This window comes from Beta vulgaris, chromosome 9, assembly GCF_026745355.1.
Source record: "Beta vulgaris subsp. vulgaris cultivar EL10 chromosome 9, EL10.2, whole genome shotgun sequence".
Lineage (NCBI taxonomy): Eukaryota > Viridiplantae > Streptophyta > Magnoliopsida > Caryophyllales > Amaranthaceae > Beta > Beta vulgaris.
The window spans coordinates 20,867,318-20,886,334 of NC_079210.1; the positions used below are offsets into that span (position 1 = coordinate 20,867,318).

General features: G+C 36.8%; 1 protein-coding gene across 6 annotated transcripts; it reads left to right on the top strand.

Annotated features, from left to right (window-relative positions):
* Positions 1 to 375: 375 nt before the first annotated feature.
* On the top strand, positions 376 to 18,069 carry LOC104903364 (protein STRUBBELIG-RECEPTOR FAMILY 3). 6 transcript variants are annotated; one of them, XM_019251727.3, is made up of 17 exons: positions 376 to 519; positions 1,142 to 1,341; positions 2,599 to 2,728; positions 2,826 to 2,897; positions 3,210 to 3,275; positions 3,398 to 3,469; positions 3,553 to 3,624; positions 3,702 to 3,773; positions 3,855 to 3,920; positions 4,027 to 4,092; positions 4,588 to 5,090; positions 5,212 to 5,639; positions 6,610 to 6,881; positions 7,279 to 7,417; positions 14,944 to 15,080; positions 15,156 to 15,312; positions 17,375 to 18,069. In XM_019251727.3, the coding sequence occupies exons 2-17, from the start codon at positions 1,221 to 1,223 to the stop codon at positions 17,471 to 17,473; spliced, it is 2,472 nt and encodes an 823-aa protein (XP_019107272.2). In that variant the 5' UTR covers positions 376 to 519; positions 1,142 to 1,220; the 3' UTR covers positions 17,474 to 18,069. The 6 variants fall into 6 exon arrangements, with proteins under 6 accessions (XP_019107272.2, XP_048492763.1, XP_010689694.2 ...); XM_048636806.2 differs by having other exon boundaries at positions 386 to 733; XM_010691392.4 differs by having other exon boundaries at positions 386 to 733; positions 4,591 to 5,090.
* Positions 18,070 to 19,017: the final 948 nt, after the last annotated feature.

Below are 19,017 nucleotides of genomic sequence, written 5' to 3' on the forward strand. Positions count from 1 at the left end.
ATATAATTTGGATTCTTAATTGCAACGGATACTTCAAATGAGTGGATTGAATCAGAGGCGGATTAACGATAACTATGAAGTTTAATCACAAAGTAAACGTCAATAAATCATTACTTAATGCAAAATGATACTTCACATTAGTAATATCCACACGCGCTCGACGAGCGTCTGTGAGAATACCTCAAATTCGACGAACAACAGAAACATGATAAGTGCATTATGTCATTTTAACTTCCTTTGCGTACACTGTTCACTCCCACAACTAGGAGAGAGAAAAAAAAAAGATTCTAGTAATTTTTTTACTTTTTTTATAAACAAAATCAACTGCAACAGTCAATTATCTATATTTTAAAAAAACCCATAAACTAGAATTTGAGGAAAGAGAAAGAAAGAAAAGATAGTGAAATAGTGCAGCAACCAGCAGAGTTTTCAGAGCAGAGTTTTCTAACCTGTCACTCTTTCTCTCTCTAACTTTCTACCCCTCTCTTTCCTTTTTCTCTCTTTCCAGCTCTTTCCAAGGTTTCTTTTTTCATTTACTTTTTTTTTCAACTTTATTTTATCTTCTCTCTCTTACTTTCTCTCTCTTTCATTGATTCATCAATCTATTGTTGTTGGTATTTTTATTTTACCATGTAATTTTGAGCTCATAGTTGGAAAAAAATAAAAATAAGAAAAGAATCAGAACATTCTTTGGTGGTTGTTTCAGCATCTACATTTGTAATAATTTTACTGGGTATGTAATTATAAATTATGTATGTACATTTGATTTGCTTTCTCTCTCTAGATTTTGCTACCTGTACGTTTATTGTTTTATTTGTCACGGAAATGATTTCTTATGACTGTTCATGTTAGCGGACTTGTTTGTTTGTTGCTTAGAATCAAATGGGGTCTTACCTGTTCGTATAATTGGAGGTGGGTTTTTTGGTTTTTTATATGATTTGATCTAATTTTTGCTCAATTTAGTTTATATGTGTCAATAATGTGAATTTTAAGAGCATTATATTTGTGGTGTTGTTGAATTAGAGAATATACTGAGTTTCTGCTTCATTAAGAACTAAGAAGTGGGTGTTAATTTCTGAGTTAATTATGCTTATTAAAAATGATTGTCGAAGTTGAATACATTTTGCTCTTTCAATTTCAGTTGAGACAGTGGAATCTTGCTTTTTGATTGACGGATTGGAAGCTGAAGTGGGTTAACGAAGAGGTTGAGCTTTGGATGAATGGGTTGGAAGATACATATCATGGATTGCCCAGGTGTAAAGATCTGGGCTAAAGTTTGCTTTGCTCTTGTGTTCATATTTCTTCTAAATTTTGCCAATGGAGCGACAAATCCCGTCGATGGTAAATCTAAATCCGAGCACTTAAATTCATACATGAATTACCATGATTTATGCTTTGTTTGCAATGCTTACTGTTTACTGCTTGGGGGGCGTTTGGTATAATGAATGGAAATGATTTGGATAAGGATGGGAAATAGAAACAATAATTGTTATTTAAATAGTTTTTTGGTATCCTAATGAAATGGAAACAATTGAGAGGTTTTTGATTGAGGAAGGAAACATAATTTGTTTCCACTAATTTGATAAGGGTAACAAATGGGGGGATTATGTTTCCCTCTAGAAACGGTATTTGTTACTTAACACATACCAAACAATTAGAAATGAGAATGCTTAGTTGAATCCGTTACCTACATCAAATTTCTCTATACCAAATATCCTCTTAGTATTTTTCTATTTTTCGAAATCAAGTAGGCTACAGAATGGAATTGATCAATGCTACTTGGCAATTGGCATTGAATGTAGAGCCATTTTCTTCTCAGCCAAAAATAAATATAAAAGGATCAACAAAACGAGGGTGTTTCTCTTGGGAACAAGTTTTCATTTTGAGAGCTAAAGGATTAAAAGTGTTTTGTGTTAGTTATTTTCGTTGATCTTCCTTGAAGTTCAACTGAGCTTTCTGTTATCTTTCGTGCCACTATTGGTTAGCTCAAAAATTTGCAATTGTCTATTAAACAGGAAAAAGATTACCACAATGTTTTACCCTAAATTAGAAGGTCTACAACAGCATTTTCAAAAGTACCACAAAAGATAAAAAGCTTAGTGTCATTTATTTAGAAATTTGACTAAGCTCTGTACTCTGTAGCACAGGTAGGTTTTAAGTTGGGCTGGGGTGATTACCTTGGCTAATTGAGTTAACTAATGTGAGAAAACCATGGGTCTAGGTCTTATTTCAATTTGATATTTTCTGTCCTGTAAATTTTCTACCAGCTAGTTTACTGAGGTACTTCGATACACAGAAACCCTTGGGACCCAAGGTTACCTCTGTTGTTTCCGTGCTAATAAAATCCAGAAATGGTTGCAACCTTGGGTTCCCCTGTTTTGTATATGCTTCCATTTTCGTGCTACATAGCAAAGGTGTACATTGTGTTTTACATTTTACTCATCAACAACAATAAATACCACTAATCTTGATATCAGCTGCTTTTTATGCCTAAAATTACAATCTTTATGCTTTTGGTTTTATATTTTGAATTGTCATGAATTCTGAATGATTGTTCATGCTGCTAATTAAAAGTATCGATATGTTGTTTCAACATAGTTGCTGCAATTAACAGCTTATATGCTGCTTTGGGTTCTCCAATACTCCCTGGATGGGTTGCAAGCGCAGGAGATCCATGTGGTGAAGCTTGGCAAGGTGTCCAATGCGATGCATTGAACATAATTTCAATGTACAGACGACTCTTCTTTGCTTTAATCCTGTGTCATGTGCCGATGATACCTTCTTAATGTTCATAAATGCGGTTCTAATTTGGGTTTGCTTTACAGAAGTCTTGTTGGTGCCAACTTGGGTGGTGAATTGGGAGATAGCCTAGAATCATTCTCATCCCTCAAATCACTGTAAGAACTTCTAAGATCTCTCTCTTTGTTGTATATCCATGTAACTTGACCCAGTTAATCCTTAAGTAATTCTTGCATAGTTTGCTCTCTCAAAACCTCAAGTTGCATACTTGTAATCATGAGTTCCTTTTTAATAAATTCAATAGATTTTTGGAGTTCTTTTTTTTTTTTTTTTGAGTTTAGTCTTTGATCTCTTATCTTTTAGTAACTTGAATTGCATACACCAAAAATGCTGGAATGATTTATTGCGTTCATTACTTCATATGGTAGTGCATATTGCTCATCTTATGTTAGCTTTGTTTCTTTGTACAGGGATCTGAGCAACAACCATATTAGTGGAAGTGTTCCAGCAAGTTTTCCAGTTTCCTTGGTGACATGGTAAGTACCCTACGAAAGAGATGCTTTAAAATTTTTGCCATTAATCTTTTGTACACTGAGTCGTTGACTCTTGAACTCTATGCTGTGTGATGCAAAGCATATGATTATCTTTACCTTGCCAGTTTGCTTTCAGATAATAATTTGACTGGAAGCATCCCGAGCACTATATCCACTCTAATCAATCTTAGTACGTTGTAAGTTCTCTCATCTTCCTTCTTTTTTGAGGTGTATATCCTGGAGGTGTCATCTTCTATATGCTTAGATACTATTCTTTTAGGAAATTAAATGACAACCATCTTACTGGAGAACTGCCAGATGCTTTTCAGTCTCTTTCAGCTTTGTCCAGCATGTAAGTTTTATTGATTTGACTAGTGTCACATTCGAGTCTTTCTTTGGTAATTGAGATTGAATTGTTATCTTCTACAGAGATTTGGCTCACAATCAACTGAGTGAAGAACTGCCTCCTTCAATGGAGAATTTGTCTTCTCTAGTCAGCCTGTGGGTTCTCCCTCTCCCTGAAGCTGTAATCCTAATTCCATATGCAATTCCATTATTAGTGAACCAACTCTGTTTGTGCAGACACTTGCAGGACAATCAGCTCTCTGGGACACTTGATGTTGTTCAGGATCTCCCCCTGCAAGATTTGTACTTCCCTGTTCTCTACTTCTGACAGAAAAAAAAGCAAAACTTGTTTCATTTTTTGTCATTTCTTTGCTGATAGCTAACTTGTTTACTTTTTCCATCTGAGTAGGAATGTAGCCAACAACCTATTCTCCGGACCTATACCTGAGAAGTTGCTCCATATTCCTAGCTTCAAGTGAGAGCTCTAGAGCTGGCTTATCTATTGCAAGCTTATTATTGTATTTTCCTTTTCTTATCTTTTAGCCAACAAGTTATGCAGGTGTTATTCGCAAAACAAAGTAAGGATCATTGTACTTAGAGTAAAGCTAACTTTTCAACATGAAATGTTGGGACGAAGTTGAATTTGTCTTACATGTCTCGATAGGGATGTTGATGCTGTCATGACAAAGTATTCCTGAGGCTGATCTATGTGGCGTAGAGATAAATTCATTTTCATAGGGTTTTTGAACTTTTGCTAACAGCATGACAGTGTCTGTTCTGAAATTTTTCAGTCAGCAACTAGCATTGCCCTTTTTCAGTCAATATGTAGAGCAGTTACTTCTGTTTAGTAAGATAACTGTAAATATTTGCAATGATGTTATGACAAAATTCATAATAAAGCCAGTCTTCCTCTCACGTATAGTGGGATGTTGAAGCGTACTTATGCCATCATGTAATTCTTTGAATGCAGGAGAGATGGGAATGCTTTTGACACCTCTGCTGCCCCAGTGTCTTCACCACCAGCTCCCTCAATGCCGCCTTCACCTTTTTTTCAAGGGGCACCAACTCAGTCACCACCCCGTTCCGGCACAACTTCTCCTAGATCTGGCACAACTTCTCCCCGTTCAGGTACAACTTCTCCCAGCACGACATCTCCGAGTTCTAACACAACTTCTGGTTCTGGACAAAGGGCTGGAAATCGTGCAGCTTCACCACCTGCACAGCAGGAGGCAAATGCTCAAAAGAAATCACAGTCCTCAAAAACAAAAAGAATAGTTGGGATATCAATTGCTTCCGTGATCGGTTTTATAATCTTGGTTCTGGCACTTTTGCTATGCTTACCATGGTGTTTTAGCAGAAGTAAAGACTACTATCGAACTACTAAGAGACATGAAATCCAACCATATATGGGTGCAAGAGAGAATCCTCTCAATAATGGGTCATCCCGTTATCCTAATAATCAGTCTGAAAAAGGTAAGTCTATATCTTATCAAGTGTCATATCTACATTCTTTTAAAGAATGGAGACATTATGTTTTAACTGAGTCGCAAGCTTTGTTAAATAACATAAAATAATTTTGAAATTCTTTGGTCAGCTCAAAAAGATGTTGTTGTGGAGATTAAAGATGAGCCGCGAGCAGAAGTTAGGAGGATTGCAGCAATCGCAAAACAGAAAAGTGAAGAAGAGCTTTATTCTCAAAGATCAACTACTCCATTAAGAAAGCTTGACAGTGATATGAGCTTTAGTGACATTGATTTTATGATGCCTCCCCCGCCGCCTCCACCACCGCCGCCACCACCGCCGCCACCTCCTCCTTTTTCTGCTGAGAAAGTGATTGTGAAGCCCATTTCGTCCACAGAATCAGTTGCTGCAAAGCCTTTCGCAAGACCTCTTCCTTTGACGTCAGTGAAGTCTTTCACGATTGCTTCGCTTCAGCAGTATACTAACAGCTTTTCTCAAGATAATCTTCTAGGAAGTGGCATGCTTGGAACTGTATATCGAGCAGAGCTTCCGAATGGAAAGGTATGACTTCCAACGTAATCTGAGGACCCTTTTGATGTTTTGCTCTATTTTTTACGTGGAAGTCTTAAAAGGATATGTTATTTGGGGTTCTCCTTATAGTGGTCATTTTGCATAGTTTGATATTGCTTTGACTACAGTCCTATTCATCAGCGTATTGTTTCTATGGAATCTGAATAGCTGGCTGTCAATCATTTATGGAGGCTTTGCAAGAGCTAAGACTACTTGGTGCTCCAATTTACTCAACATCAAATTCTTTCTGCAACTATGTGATCTATTTTTTTATCCTTCTGCTACAATACAAACTGCATTTGGGTTCACTGTTGTGGTGATAGCATATATAGTAACCAACTTCACAAGATCACAAAAATGTGCTGTGTATCGCAGTTTGAAATAATTTTCTTGATATTGCAATAGTTCCGATTCAATTCAATTCATTCACAATTATAAACACTGTAATTTCTGTAAATCATTCGTAGAACTACAGTTGTCTGAATCTTTGCTGCAAAACTATGAAAAAAGCATGATTTGGAATGTTCTGCTGATTATGAAAGAAGCAAGATTTGAAATGTTCTGTATCTTAAATCCAAGTTGAGTTTAGAGATTAGGCAATTTGTCTATGCTTAGTGTACCAACATCTGTATGTGTGAATACTGGTGATAAATAATGGTTGATGCTGTAGTTATAAAGGATCATACTTTATGGTGCATTGTAATATATAATATGTTTGTTATGTCACGTCAATCCATATTTGGTTCCAAAAGTCGGTACTCTATTGCTGAGAGAATAGAGTTTCTGTACATGATGGAAATATATTCACATCTCTGGTCCCGGGATATGTAATATGAAGCTTATGGAGGGCTATGGGAGGTTTGACCATGTATGGCTGTGAGATGTGAGGGAGAGTGGAGTTCAGCTTGTTAGAAAATTTTCTCAGATCTATTTGACATAATATCTGTGGTTTAATCTGCAGTTACTGGCTGTCAAGAAACTTGACAAGGGTGTTGCCAGCCGCCTAAAAGACTACGAATTTATTGAGCTTGTGAATAACATTGATGGAATTCGGCATGTCAATGTTGTGGAGCTGGTGGGCTATTGCTCGGAGCATAGTCAGCGGCTCTTGATTTATGAGTATTGTAGTAATGGGAGTCTGCAGGATGCACTGCACTCAGATGATGAATACAGGAAGAAGCTTTCTTGGAATATGCGCATGTGGATGGCACTTGGAGCCGCAAGAGCTTTGGAGTAAGTAGATCAGTCTCTATAACTGCCTAAATATGGTCTTGATACCCTAATTTGCTTATAGACTTCACAAGTTTTCTGGTTCGAGTTGCTTTTAGTTTTTTTGTTTGTGGTTCCAGCTTATTGTCTGTTTGACACATTTTACAAGTAGCATTACATTTAATCAGTGACAGTTTTCTCCTGGCGGAATGTTGCTATTGACGATTACTTATGTAAAATTAAGTTAGTATATGTATCTTATCACTTGGCTTTGGTATGATAAATTGATAATACAAGGGCTCTTTTTTTTCATTTCGTTTTGTTTTGTATTATGTATTATCCCTTATTCAGTATTAATTTTGAAGTATTTTCCATATTTGGTTATTGATGAGTACTATTTTTTGTTGATGTCTATTATCAGATATCTGCATGAGGTCTGTGAACCACCTGTTGTACATAGAAACTTCAAATCTGCGAACATTCTTCTTGATGATGAACTAAATGTGCGAGCCTCTGATTGTGGCTTGGCATCTTTGATAGCTTCCGGTTCTGTTAGTCAGGTAAGAGATTATCTTAGATATTTCTCACATGATCTTACGAAGAATTTTGCTGTCTCTTTAGTTGTTGAGAATTCTTCATCTCTCTTCAAGATGTTCAAGTAGCAAGGTGTTCCATTCATAGAAGCCTACTTTATGATTGTACAACAATTCAGATCCTTCAACCTTGGTTTCTTTTGCCTGATGAGAGATTTCCGTTAGCTGTTTCTGTCACTTGTTATCATCTTATCCTGAAATCATTTGAATAGTAGTATCGAATACACGATCCTTTCGCAAACTCTCTTTTCCACGTTTGAAACTTTAAGAAGCCATATCTTTTGGTTTTTTTAACCCATAACCACCCACAACTGAGGGGTCTAATCTACTTCGTAGTTACCACCTGTAAACAAAAACCTTCAATACACCACTTATTACTATTTTGTCCACCCAAAGCCACCCACTAGTTTAATTGTAATCTCAAGACAAACCCCCACCCAACCCACCACCATTTCCTCTCTCTTCCCTAGTGGTCTGGGCTACCACCACCCCATTTACCCTCATATATTCACTCTTTACCCCACAACTTGCAACCACCTTCAGTTTCTCGTTTTTCGGCCCCTATTGCAGCCACCTCCATTTTCTCTCTGAGTTATGGTGGCTTTGTGTTGTAACATCCTTTCTTGTTTGTGTTAAAATTGACACTTACTGTATATAGCTATGCTATTAATTGAATGGTTGATATACATAATAATTGTAAACCATTAGTTAAATAGATAATGAGTTACTATATAATGTAACGTTATGTTTTGTAAACATATATATCAAATAATAACAAAAACACATTCTCTCATATTATTAGTATTCCTTGTTTAATCCTTTCCCACAATAAAACCATCAGCCGTCTTGATCTTTCGGGCCTACTTTTTTTGTTAGCCTAAAATATAAATAAATAAATAATATTAATTTGAAGCATGGCTTCATCTAGTTTAGCAATTCCTTCTGCACCACTTTTCACAGGAGAAAATTACGATTTTTGGTGCATCAAAATGAAGGCCTTGTTGACTGCTCTAGACGTATGGGAAATAGTTGAACAAGGATGTATTCTTCCTGAACCATTAACTGGACAACAATTAACTACTGAACAACAAAGTTTAGTAAAAGAGAAAACCACGAAGAATGCAAAAGCAACTGCATATCTTCATTCTTCTATTGGAGAGACGATTTTTCCACGAATCATAAACACTACTTCGGCAAAGGAGTTGTGGGATACTCTCCAAGAAGATTTTCATGGCTTGGAAAAGGGAAGAGCTATTAAACTACAAATTTTCGAAGAGAATTTGAGAACTTAAAAATTAAGCAATCTGAATCAATGAAAGATTACACATCTAGAATCATAGATCTAGTAAACCAAATGAAAATCTATGGTGATGATATTTTCGATAAAAGGACTGTTAACAAAGTTCTTTACAGTCTTGACAGTAAATTCAATTTTATTGTCATTGCTATAGAAGAGTCCAAAGATCTCGGTAAATTATCTCCTCAAGAGTTATTTGGGTCTTTACAAGCACATGAACAAAAGATCTCTAGTAGAAATGAAGGTTCGTCTTTTCAGGCAAAAAGAATAAACAAAGACCACAAAACTTCAAAAATTATAAGAATAAGTCAATGTCCAAAGAGAAAGTTGGTACAGGAAGAAAAGGAAAATTTTCACCTTGTGGGATAGGCAATGAAACAAACCATATTTGCAAACCAAGAGTTTTCCTCTTTTATGGAAAATTCAAAAGAAGAGGTAAATAGAATGGAGCATGATGACTCTTGTTTATGGCACAGAAGGCTAGGCCACTATAACTTTCATGCTTTACAACTTCTCCATAGGAATAATATGCTTAAGATCTGCCACTCGTAACCTTAGAAAAACAGGTTTTTGAAGGGTGATAGTTGGGGAAGATGCATAGAGAGTCATTCCTACGTAATCAAGCATGGAGGGCAAAAGAGAAGCTTGAGTTGGTACATACCGATTTGTGTGGTCCTATGAGGACACCCACTGAGGAGAACACAACAAATATTTCATCCTATTTATAGACGATTTCATAAGGAAGCAATGGGTATATTTTCTCAAAGAACGTTTTGAAGTACCCACTATTTTTTAAAAATTCAAAGCCATGGTTGAAAATCAAAGTGCATGTAGAATGAAAAGAATTCGATCCGATAGAGGTAAGGAATACACCTCAAATGTGTTTGATAAATTTTGTGACGATGAAGGTGTTGAACATCAGCTTACGGTTGGGTACACACCACAACAAAATGGTGTATCTGAACGTAAGAATACAACAACTATGGAAATGACACAATGTATGCTTTTTGAGAAGAAAATGCCAAAAAGATTTTGGCGGAGGTTATTAATACAGTCGTGTATCTTCTAAATAGGTGTCCAACTAAGGCAGTGAGGGATAAAACACCATGTGAAGCATGGACAAGCGAGAAACCTACCCTAAAATTCCTTAGGGTATTTAGCTCTTTATGCTATATACATGTTCCTCCTAGGGGTGTTCATGGGTGGTTAACCGTCCTAAAACAAAATTTCGGTTCGGTAACCGAAAGTTTCAGTTCGCTCTTTTTGCGAACAGTAATCGTAACCGTTTAGACCGGAGAGGGGTGAACCGGGTTTTCGTTACCGTTTTTCGGTTAATCATTTACCGTTATTCAAGTTGTACTATTATACTTTACTTAATGTAACTATATAATTTCTATTTTTTTTTTTGTGCATATACTTTAATATTATATAACTCTAATATAAAATGTATTATAAAGTGGATAATAAATCCATTAAGAACATAATAACACTAAGAATTTACTCCATTTCCTAATTATAGTGTTTAAATTAGTACTAACGTTTTCAAATAATCACATACTTCCTCTAATTGTTATCTTAGTAACAAATATTAGAATTAAATCAATTAATTGTAGCTGTTGGAAAATGTCTCACAATAATTAAGTAGAGGGAAAAAAAACATTTAGGTTTTTCGGTTAACCGTTTACTCAAAATCATAACCGTACCCGAACCCTTAAACTGTTAATTTTACTGGTTCGGTAATCCAATGTTAAATTTTTTTTTATCGGTATGGTTACCACCCATTTGGACTGGTTTTTCGGTAAGGTTTTTCGGTTTCGATTTTTTATGAACGCCCCTAGTTCCCGCTGAAAAGAGACAGAAATTACAAGAGAAGGCAGAACGTGGCATCTTTCTAGGATACTCGCAATCCAAAGGTAATCGTCTTTTAAATTTGAAGACACAAAAATTGGCGATCAGTAGAGATGTGAAAGTGGATGAGAACTCCTATTGGAACTAGGATTGAGAAAAACTGGAAAGGCAACCTGCAATAACTTGGAATGTTTTCGAGAACAATGAAACACAATGGCAAAATAACAATAGTGAAATTCCACAAGATAAGTCAACACCACCAGATTCTCCAAGAACGCCACATGGATCCCGTAGAACTCCAAATAATGTTGAATCTTCTCCGAATTCTGTAAATGCTACAGGACCAAGAGGTAAACGACTTGTAGCTGACTTATATAAAGATAATGCATCAACTCAAATCACCAAAGTTCAATTTGAATCATGTTATCTTGCTCTTTATGAACCTAACAACTATATTGAAGCTTCAAAACATCAAGAGTGGAGAAATGCGATGAAGGAGGAGCTAAAAATGATTGAGAAAAATTGTACTTGGGGTCTCACAGAGAGACCTTTACATAAAGATGTAGTTGGAGTCAAGTGGGTCTATAGAACCGAACTTAATCAAGATGGATCAATTCAAATGTTAAAAGCAAGGCTCGTTGTAAAAGGATACTCTCAATATATGGTACTGATTACACCGAAACATTTGCTCCTGTCGCGAGACATAATACAATAAGAATCTTAATTGCCTTAGCTGCTTAACATAAATGGAAAATTTTCCAGATGGATGTAAAGTCCGCATTCCTAAATGGCTATCTCCAAGAAGAGATATATGTCGAACAACCACAAGGATTTGTTATTGAAGGAAAAGAAAATCAAGTTTATATTCTTAAGATAGCGCTATACGGGTTGAAACAAGCTCCACAAGCTTGGTACAGTAGAATTGATGAGTACCTACTGAAGTTTGCATTTGAAAGAAGTAGAAGTGAACCCACTTTGTATGTAAAGCATACAAAATCAGATTTGATGATTTTATCCCTATATGTATGATTTAATCATTACGGGAAATAATGAAGCAATGATTGCCGATTTCAAGAAGCATATGAAACAAGAATTTGAAATGACGGATCTAGGCTTAATGAACTTCTTTCATGGTTTGGAAGTAAAGCAAACAAATGAAGGCATCTTTATAACACAGAGAAAGTATGCAGAAGCTATCCTAAAGAAATTCAAGATGGATAAGTGCAAATTTATGTCAACACCACTAGCTATAAATGAAAAACTTTCTAAAGAAGATGGAGCTGAAAAGCTAATCCCAGCATTTATAGGGGTATCGTGGGATGCTTGTTATATCTAACAGCTTCAAGAGACCTGGTCTTATGTTTTCTGCAAGTCTTTTATCAAGGTTTATGCAAAACCCCGATCAACTTCACTATTCCGCCTTAAAGAGAGTTTTAAGGTACCTAAAAGGCACTATAAAATTAGGTATTGGTACAAACCAACTAAAATTCGGAATTAGTTGGGTACTCTGGTAGTGATTCGGATGGATCTATTGATGATATGAAAAGTACATCAGGTTATGCATTTACTCTAGGAAGTGGAATATTCTCATGGCAATCACAAAGACAAGATAATGTTGCTCAAGCAGAAAACATAGCCGTGTGGGCAGCTGTGAATCAAGCAATTTGGTTAAGGAAAGTGCTCAAAGATATGGGGAAAGAACAATGTACTCCGACAAAGCTACTTTGTAACAGCATGTCAGCAATTGCTATTGCAAGGAATCCTGTATGTCACAAAAGAACCAAACACTTTAAGATCAAGTATCACTTTATGAGAGAGTCACAAAGAGAAGGTGAAATAAATTTAGAGTATTGCCCTACACAAGAGCAGCTCGCTGATATATTCACAAAGGCATTACCAAAACAAAAATTAGAAGAACTAAGACTCAAGCTTGGGATGCCAGAATTAAGTGTCAAGGAGGAGTGTTAAAATGGACACTTACTACATATAACTATGCTATTAATTGAATGGTTGATATACAGAATAATTGTAAACCATTAGTTATATAGATAATGAGTTACTATATAATGTAACGTTATGTTTTGTAAAAATATATCAAATAATAAGAAAAACACATTTTCTCATATTATTAGTATCCCTTGTTTAATCATTTCCCACAAAAAACCATCAGTTACCTTCAATTAAATATTGGCATGAAGTTTATTTAAGTGGCACGGCACCTTATTTTCCCATAAAAATGACATTGTATTTGGAGAGAGCTAAATATAGTTTTAGAGCACCTCCAATGGCAAAAAAAACCCTCCCCATATGGACTCTCTCTCCTCAAATGGGGCTCCACATGAGTGGGGTTGGTTCCCCATTTAATGAGGATGCTCAAGTTTTAGGGGAGGTGCCCAAGTGAAGAACAAATGGGGAGCTTACACATGGCGGGTGAGAGAGAGAAAAAATATTGGTGGGTATGGAAAGTAGAGAGAGAAAAGGGTGGGGTATAGGAAATAAGAGAGAGAAGATAAATTGGGAGGTAGATGAGTGGAGGTATGTGTTTCAAATTTGAGTAAGTAAAATGGGAGGTAGTGGAAAATGAGGTGGACAAATAAGGTGAGGAGAGAGAAAAAATGGGGTGCCCCATGAATGGAGGTGCTCTTAGTATTTGTCCCATTTTGAAAAAAATTATTAGCCATCCAGGTAACTCCATCATGTAATATAAGCGGATAGCTGTGGACTGTGGTTCGTGCCAATATGTTGGTATGATTTTATCATGGATTTTATCTGATGCGGAATAATTCAAGCTGTTTGCTGATGGCTTTGAAATACACAACTCTGGGTCATGCTCCTCACTTCTCTATAGACTAATATTTTATCTCCTGGTGCAATGAGACTCAGGTCCATTTTTGGGATATAGCAGAGCTCACTGTTGAGTACTAGCACAATAAGGTTGTGGGTCTGAATGATTGGATAACAGAGAAAGAAATGCTAAACTCGTGTTTACTGGAGTAGTCTGTGACGTCGTGCGAGATCGAGGCAACAGGAAAGATGGCCACGTGGGCCACGTACAGTTACAACAAGTTCAGTGCTTGTTGGGTTTTAAAAAGCCACATGGAGTCATGGATTTATGGTATCGATGATGATTCATCCTTGTGCGTGGCTTTGGCAGCAAGTTGATCCTCGAATCCTTTTGGTTTGGTTACTAGTTTCCTAAATCTTATTAAGGATGGATAATGATAGAAAATAATATGTAATAGTTTCCTAACTAGGATTGTAATTTAGAAGATGGTGACATAGTATAGCTCAAAAATGTTGTTTTTATTTTATTTATTAATTTTTTACAATTATGTTAGTTTCCTAGTTCTAGAAAAATTATTTGATGTATGTTCTATATAAGGGAGCATGGATTATTGTTAATGTATGGAGTATGGACACACCGAAAGGGAAAATAGTTGGCATTAAGGAACTAGAGGAAAGTAGCTGAAACTACAGGCTAGGATGTGAAGTTTTCCAACAACTAAAACAGTCTCACTGACTGAATCCTATCTAGGGAACCCAACCTTTAACTTTTAAGACAGATGAATCTCCTTGAACAGTTGATATATAATCAAGAAATACATGTCCATATTACTCTTGAATTTAAACTTGTAGGGATTATAGCATTATTTTATTTTATTTTGTTTTGCATGCATTTTGTATTCACAACAGGTGGAAGATAGTTCATTTCCTTTACTATCTTCACCTTTGCTATTTCTCTATTGTTTTTTTTCCTTCCTTTCCTTGAGTCAAGAAGGAACTTTCCGAGAATCATGTGGGAGCCAAATGGTTGGAGCTCCCACCTCCCAACCTTATGGTCGGGAGTTCGACTCTCATCATCCCCATATTTGGGATATTTGTGTCGATATTTGCTTATGGGTATAAATCTCCAGTTTCCAGTCTCTGGAAGTTTCCTTATGGGTTAGGACCCTCTTATTACCCCCTAGCTCATGAGAGGACTGAGCCTGTTTGGGCCATTAAATTACCGAATAAAATAAAAATAAAAATAGAAGGAACTTTCCAGCATGAAGCCAATTTCTCTTCTATGAGTTTGATACTTGTGTTCCTGTTGAGAGGGAAGTGTAATTTGCATCCTTTTTCATCCTAAACTTGATAAAGATGCAAGCATATTATTATTTTCTTATAGAATTTGCAAGAGGCATTGCTGATACTTGCAAACTCTGGATTCTGGGTATGGCAGTTATATAATAGCCTCTGAAAGGATAAGAATCACAAATATGCATCAGCTTCATAGGAGAGGCAAAGTTGTACATAATATGGAAATGTTATTGTGGTCTTGTGTTGAAGTACTGTTGTTTGCTTTCAGCTGTCAGGACACCTGTTATCAGCCTATGGTTATGGTGCTCCAGAATTTGAGTCGGGAATCTACAATTCTCAAAGTGATGTTTACAGCTTTGGAGTGGTAATGTTAGAACTTTTGACGGGTCGTATGTCTTATGACAGGTATGAGATGCCAATTTTTTTTATCCACATTCCTTTTTAGCAAACTGTTCAGTGTATAATTTAAAACATCTCCAGGACACGGACCCGAGGGGAACAATTCTTAGTGAGGTGGGCAGTTCCTCAGCTACATGATATTGATGCTTTACAGAGGATGGTTGATCCTTCTCTCAATGGGAAATATCCAACTAAATCCTTGTCACACTTTGCTGACATTGTATCACGATGTGTTCAGGTGAGTAAAACCTCTTGCACTTTCTTTTTGTTCACGACTTCATGTTGTCAGCTCATTCTTTGTGCAGGAGTCAGGATAATCATTTTTTTTCATATTTTATATTCTGGAATGTGGAGAAGTGAATGGGTAAATTCTCTCATGTGGAGTCTTACAAAAAAGCTTGCTGATTGTGAGCGATCACAATATAAATAATTCTTATCCATCGTAGCTATTAAAAAAAATCCAACGTATAAGGAAACACATAAAGATTGAGTAATTATTTTTTCAAATTATTGGAAATAAATAAAGTTTACATACAAAATGAACACAATAAAATATACGCCCTTTGCGTATTACGTTTCACAAATATTTAATCCACTTTTTCTATTTTAAACATGAGGTCCACCACCTCTTTTTCTTACTTTAATGTTCACATTTCCCTACTTTTTAATTACTTCTCTCTCCTTAACCTACCTGTTCCATTTCTGTGACCAACTTTGCCCCCATTTTCTTGGTTTTGATGAAAATCAAAGTGGGTAAACTATAGTGAATGGAGAGAGTGAGACACGGTGCACGCAACTTTCATAAAATCAATAGTAATATGATTCAAATTTTATTTGGAATTAGATAAGCTCCCCATTGTTGGTTAAACCATTAATGGATGTTGGTTTGTAACCATTCTCAAGTGATGTTTCTGAGCTAAACACAAAGGGGCTGTTTGTTTGGGGAAGGGGAAGGGGAAGGGGAAGGGGAAGAGTGAATCCAGAAAGAATTAAGTAAGCAAAGGAACCCCAAACCCCCAAAAGTTCAATATTGTTTGGTAAAATGGGGAAATGAATACAACACCCCTCCTCCCTCAATCCATTCTTGCTCTCTCCACACTTCTCCCACCAGTAAACCACCTCACCACCACCACATGACCTCTTATTTTTGTGTGTTTGGGTCAGACAAACAAAGCCCTTTTCTCACCCTCCCACTTATCACTGGGACACCTTTAAAGGGCTATTTAATTGCCGAATACCACCAGTAAAGCTCCAGATGGCTGAATTTAACGATCTAGAGCCATAATGTGATGCTTTTTATTCATTATTTGTATGTTTCTACCTCTTTGTTGAATATTTTTCTCATCCATTTTCTATATGGTGGTTAATATGGCAATTTCGGCGGTTAGTTAGCCTGGTGATTTTCATTTTTGGACATTAGTGGAGTTGAGAGTGGGGCTGGTGGTTTCAGTGGTGGGGTTAGCTCAGTGGTGGTGGAATTGGTGCGAAAGTAGGGGCTGTTTCTTGGTCATGGGGGGTTGGTTTATGATGTGTTGGTGGAGCTGGTGGGTTGGGCTGGTTGTCTCAGTGGCAGTTTGTGGTTATGCGGGGCATGATTTTGGTGGATTAGTGGCGCCAAATTGGTGTGGCTGGTGTTGTCAACGGATGTTTGCGGTGGAGTTGGGTTGGGACGATGTTTTTGGTGGTGGTCAACATTGGTCAAATCTGGATATGGTGTTGCGGGGCAGATTGGGGGTTGTGAAACCCTTAGGTGGGGAGGGAAATCTATGTAGAGCGGTTTGGGGGAACATATACGGGAAAGGGAAACCAAACAAAACCTCAAACAAACAATATATTAAGGGAAACAGGTGGTGATAATCTTCCCTTTCTTGAATCCCTTATACTAAACGCCCCCTAACAATATTCCTAGCTCTGCATAATGTTAGAATTTTAACAGCAATTCTAATGGATATTTTGAAGTAGTCTTGTTTAGAAAAGTGTGAAATGCTTTTGGATGCTTGGTGCTTGGGGAATAAAGCAGTGGTAGGTGGAGAATTTTGATTTGATTATAGAAAGTTAAGAGGATTTTAGATGGATCATACTGCAATTTCTATGGTGCGTGAAGAAGAAAGATTTGTTGATTGAAGTTGATGAAGATTGAAGATCGAGACCATAAAAAACTATTATTGGGCCATTTTCCTCCACTTAAGTTCTGGAGTATTTATACGATGTTATCATTTTGCTCTCCATTTGTTCCCATTGATGTTTGGCTTAATATCTACTTTTTGCAAGTTGATAAAGATGAAGAGATCATTTTGCAGAGTGAACCAGAGTTTAGGCCACTGATGTCTGAAGTCGTTCAAGATCTCCAGCGCGTGTTGCAAAAAGGTTCACCCAACAAGAGTAAAAATGGGGACTAGGTCTACACATGGATGATATCAGAAAACTTAGATTACGATGATGATTGTGCAAGATTTTGAAGCCTAGGAAGACATGCTGATTCTTGGAAATGCTTTACTGCAGAAATTCAAAGTTAACTGCTAAATTATAAGTACGGAAAGTTGCCACTGAAAATGCCAGTGTACATTCCCCATTGAATGGTCCATGGTCTTCTAAAGTGCCTTTACCATAGTTTTATTCCAATGCAGTCTGACTTCTCAACCCCTGCTGCTATGGTATAGCTTTTTCGAATCAGGTTTTTGCATAATTTGGTGATCAGCAAATTGGCGATTGGAGATCTTTTATGCAGCTCAATTCAGTGACATCATGGTTTCAGAAATGACTAGCTTATAATTGTGTTATTCCCAAATTCTTGGGGAAATTTGAATGGTATTATAATTTGTCCATAATGTATTTTTGGTTGCTCTAGTCCTGTACCATAGTTAATTTTTATCCTTCGGACTGCGTTTTATTCATTTAACATTCTTTGAGTTTTAAGTGGCGTTTCTTGTCAGAATAAGCTGGTGTATCATCAATTGTTAACCATCATTTATAATATTTTTGTTTCTACCATCAATGATTTGTTGTATCAGCTTCTCGACCATCATCTTTGCATCGCTCAAATATTTTGTGAGAAGAGTACTAGAAGATGAATTCATTCCTAATGTTTTTGAAGGTGCTATAAAGGTAGCAAAGATCTACCAGGGATTTTATTAGCTCCTCGAAATGCATTCGCTCGCCCTTTCACAAAGAAGCACCCCGGTACGATTCATTTCCATAGTGCACTAGGAACCAAGGAAATAGTTGGCATAAGAATATAGCTACAATAACATTCACAGGTAAGCTAAGATGTAGTCTTGACTGTGCGGGCAAAAGACCATTTGATAGTAAGCATCTTTGAGCTAAAGATCCTTTGATAGTAAGCATCTTTGAGCTAAAGAACCTTTGACAGTAAGCATCTTTGAGGATTCTTAGTGCATGAGGAATGAATTAAAGGGAAAAAAAGGGAGATTTTTAGGCAGATGGAATGAAGATAAGGCTTGACTTACATATGTTATTTCCTACAAGACGAACTAGAGGATAGTACATTGGGCTTAGCCTTCAGTCTCCGTTCAAATTGTGTTAGGGGTTCTTTCGCTTTTACCAGATCTAGAGAGATAGTTTGAGTTCTCCGTCTCAGATTCTATCGCCACGGTCATCTGGTTCATTGATATAGTAAAAAAGCGTGAGCACCCTTGCGTGACCCTTATTTTAAAAGTCAAGCTTTGGCTCCCTAAAGACTAAAGAAATGGATAGGGGGGGGGGTGTTTCCGGACGGGCTATGCCACCCAAACCAACTGAGGGAAGTCGCATCCGTCCCATCGCAAGCACCTACAATGTCATGATCACATTGGTTTAGCTGATGCGTCTTGGGTAATAGGGACGCTTAATAAGTATTCGACAGATGATCTTCTATACTGATAATAATTAATCTTTAAAACACCCGACAGAAACATCAAGTACTGAAACGGGTTTTTAGCACCCA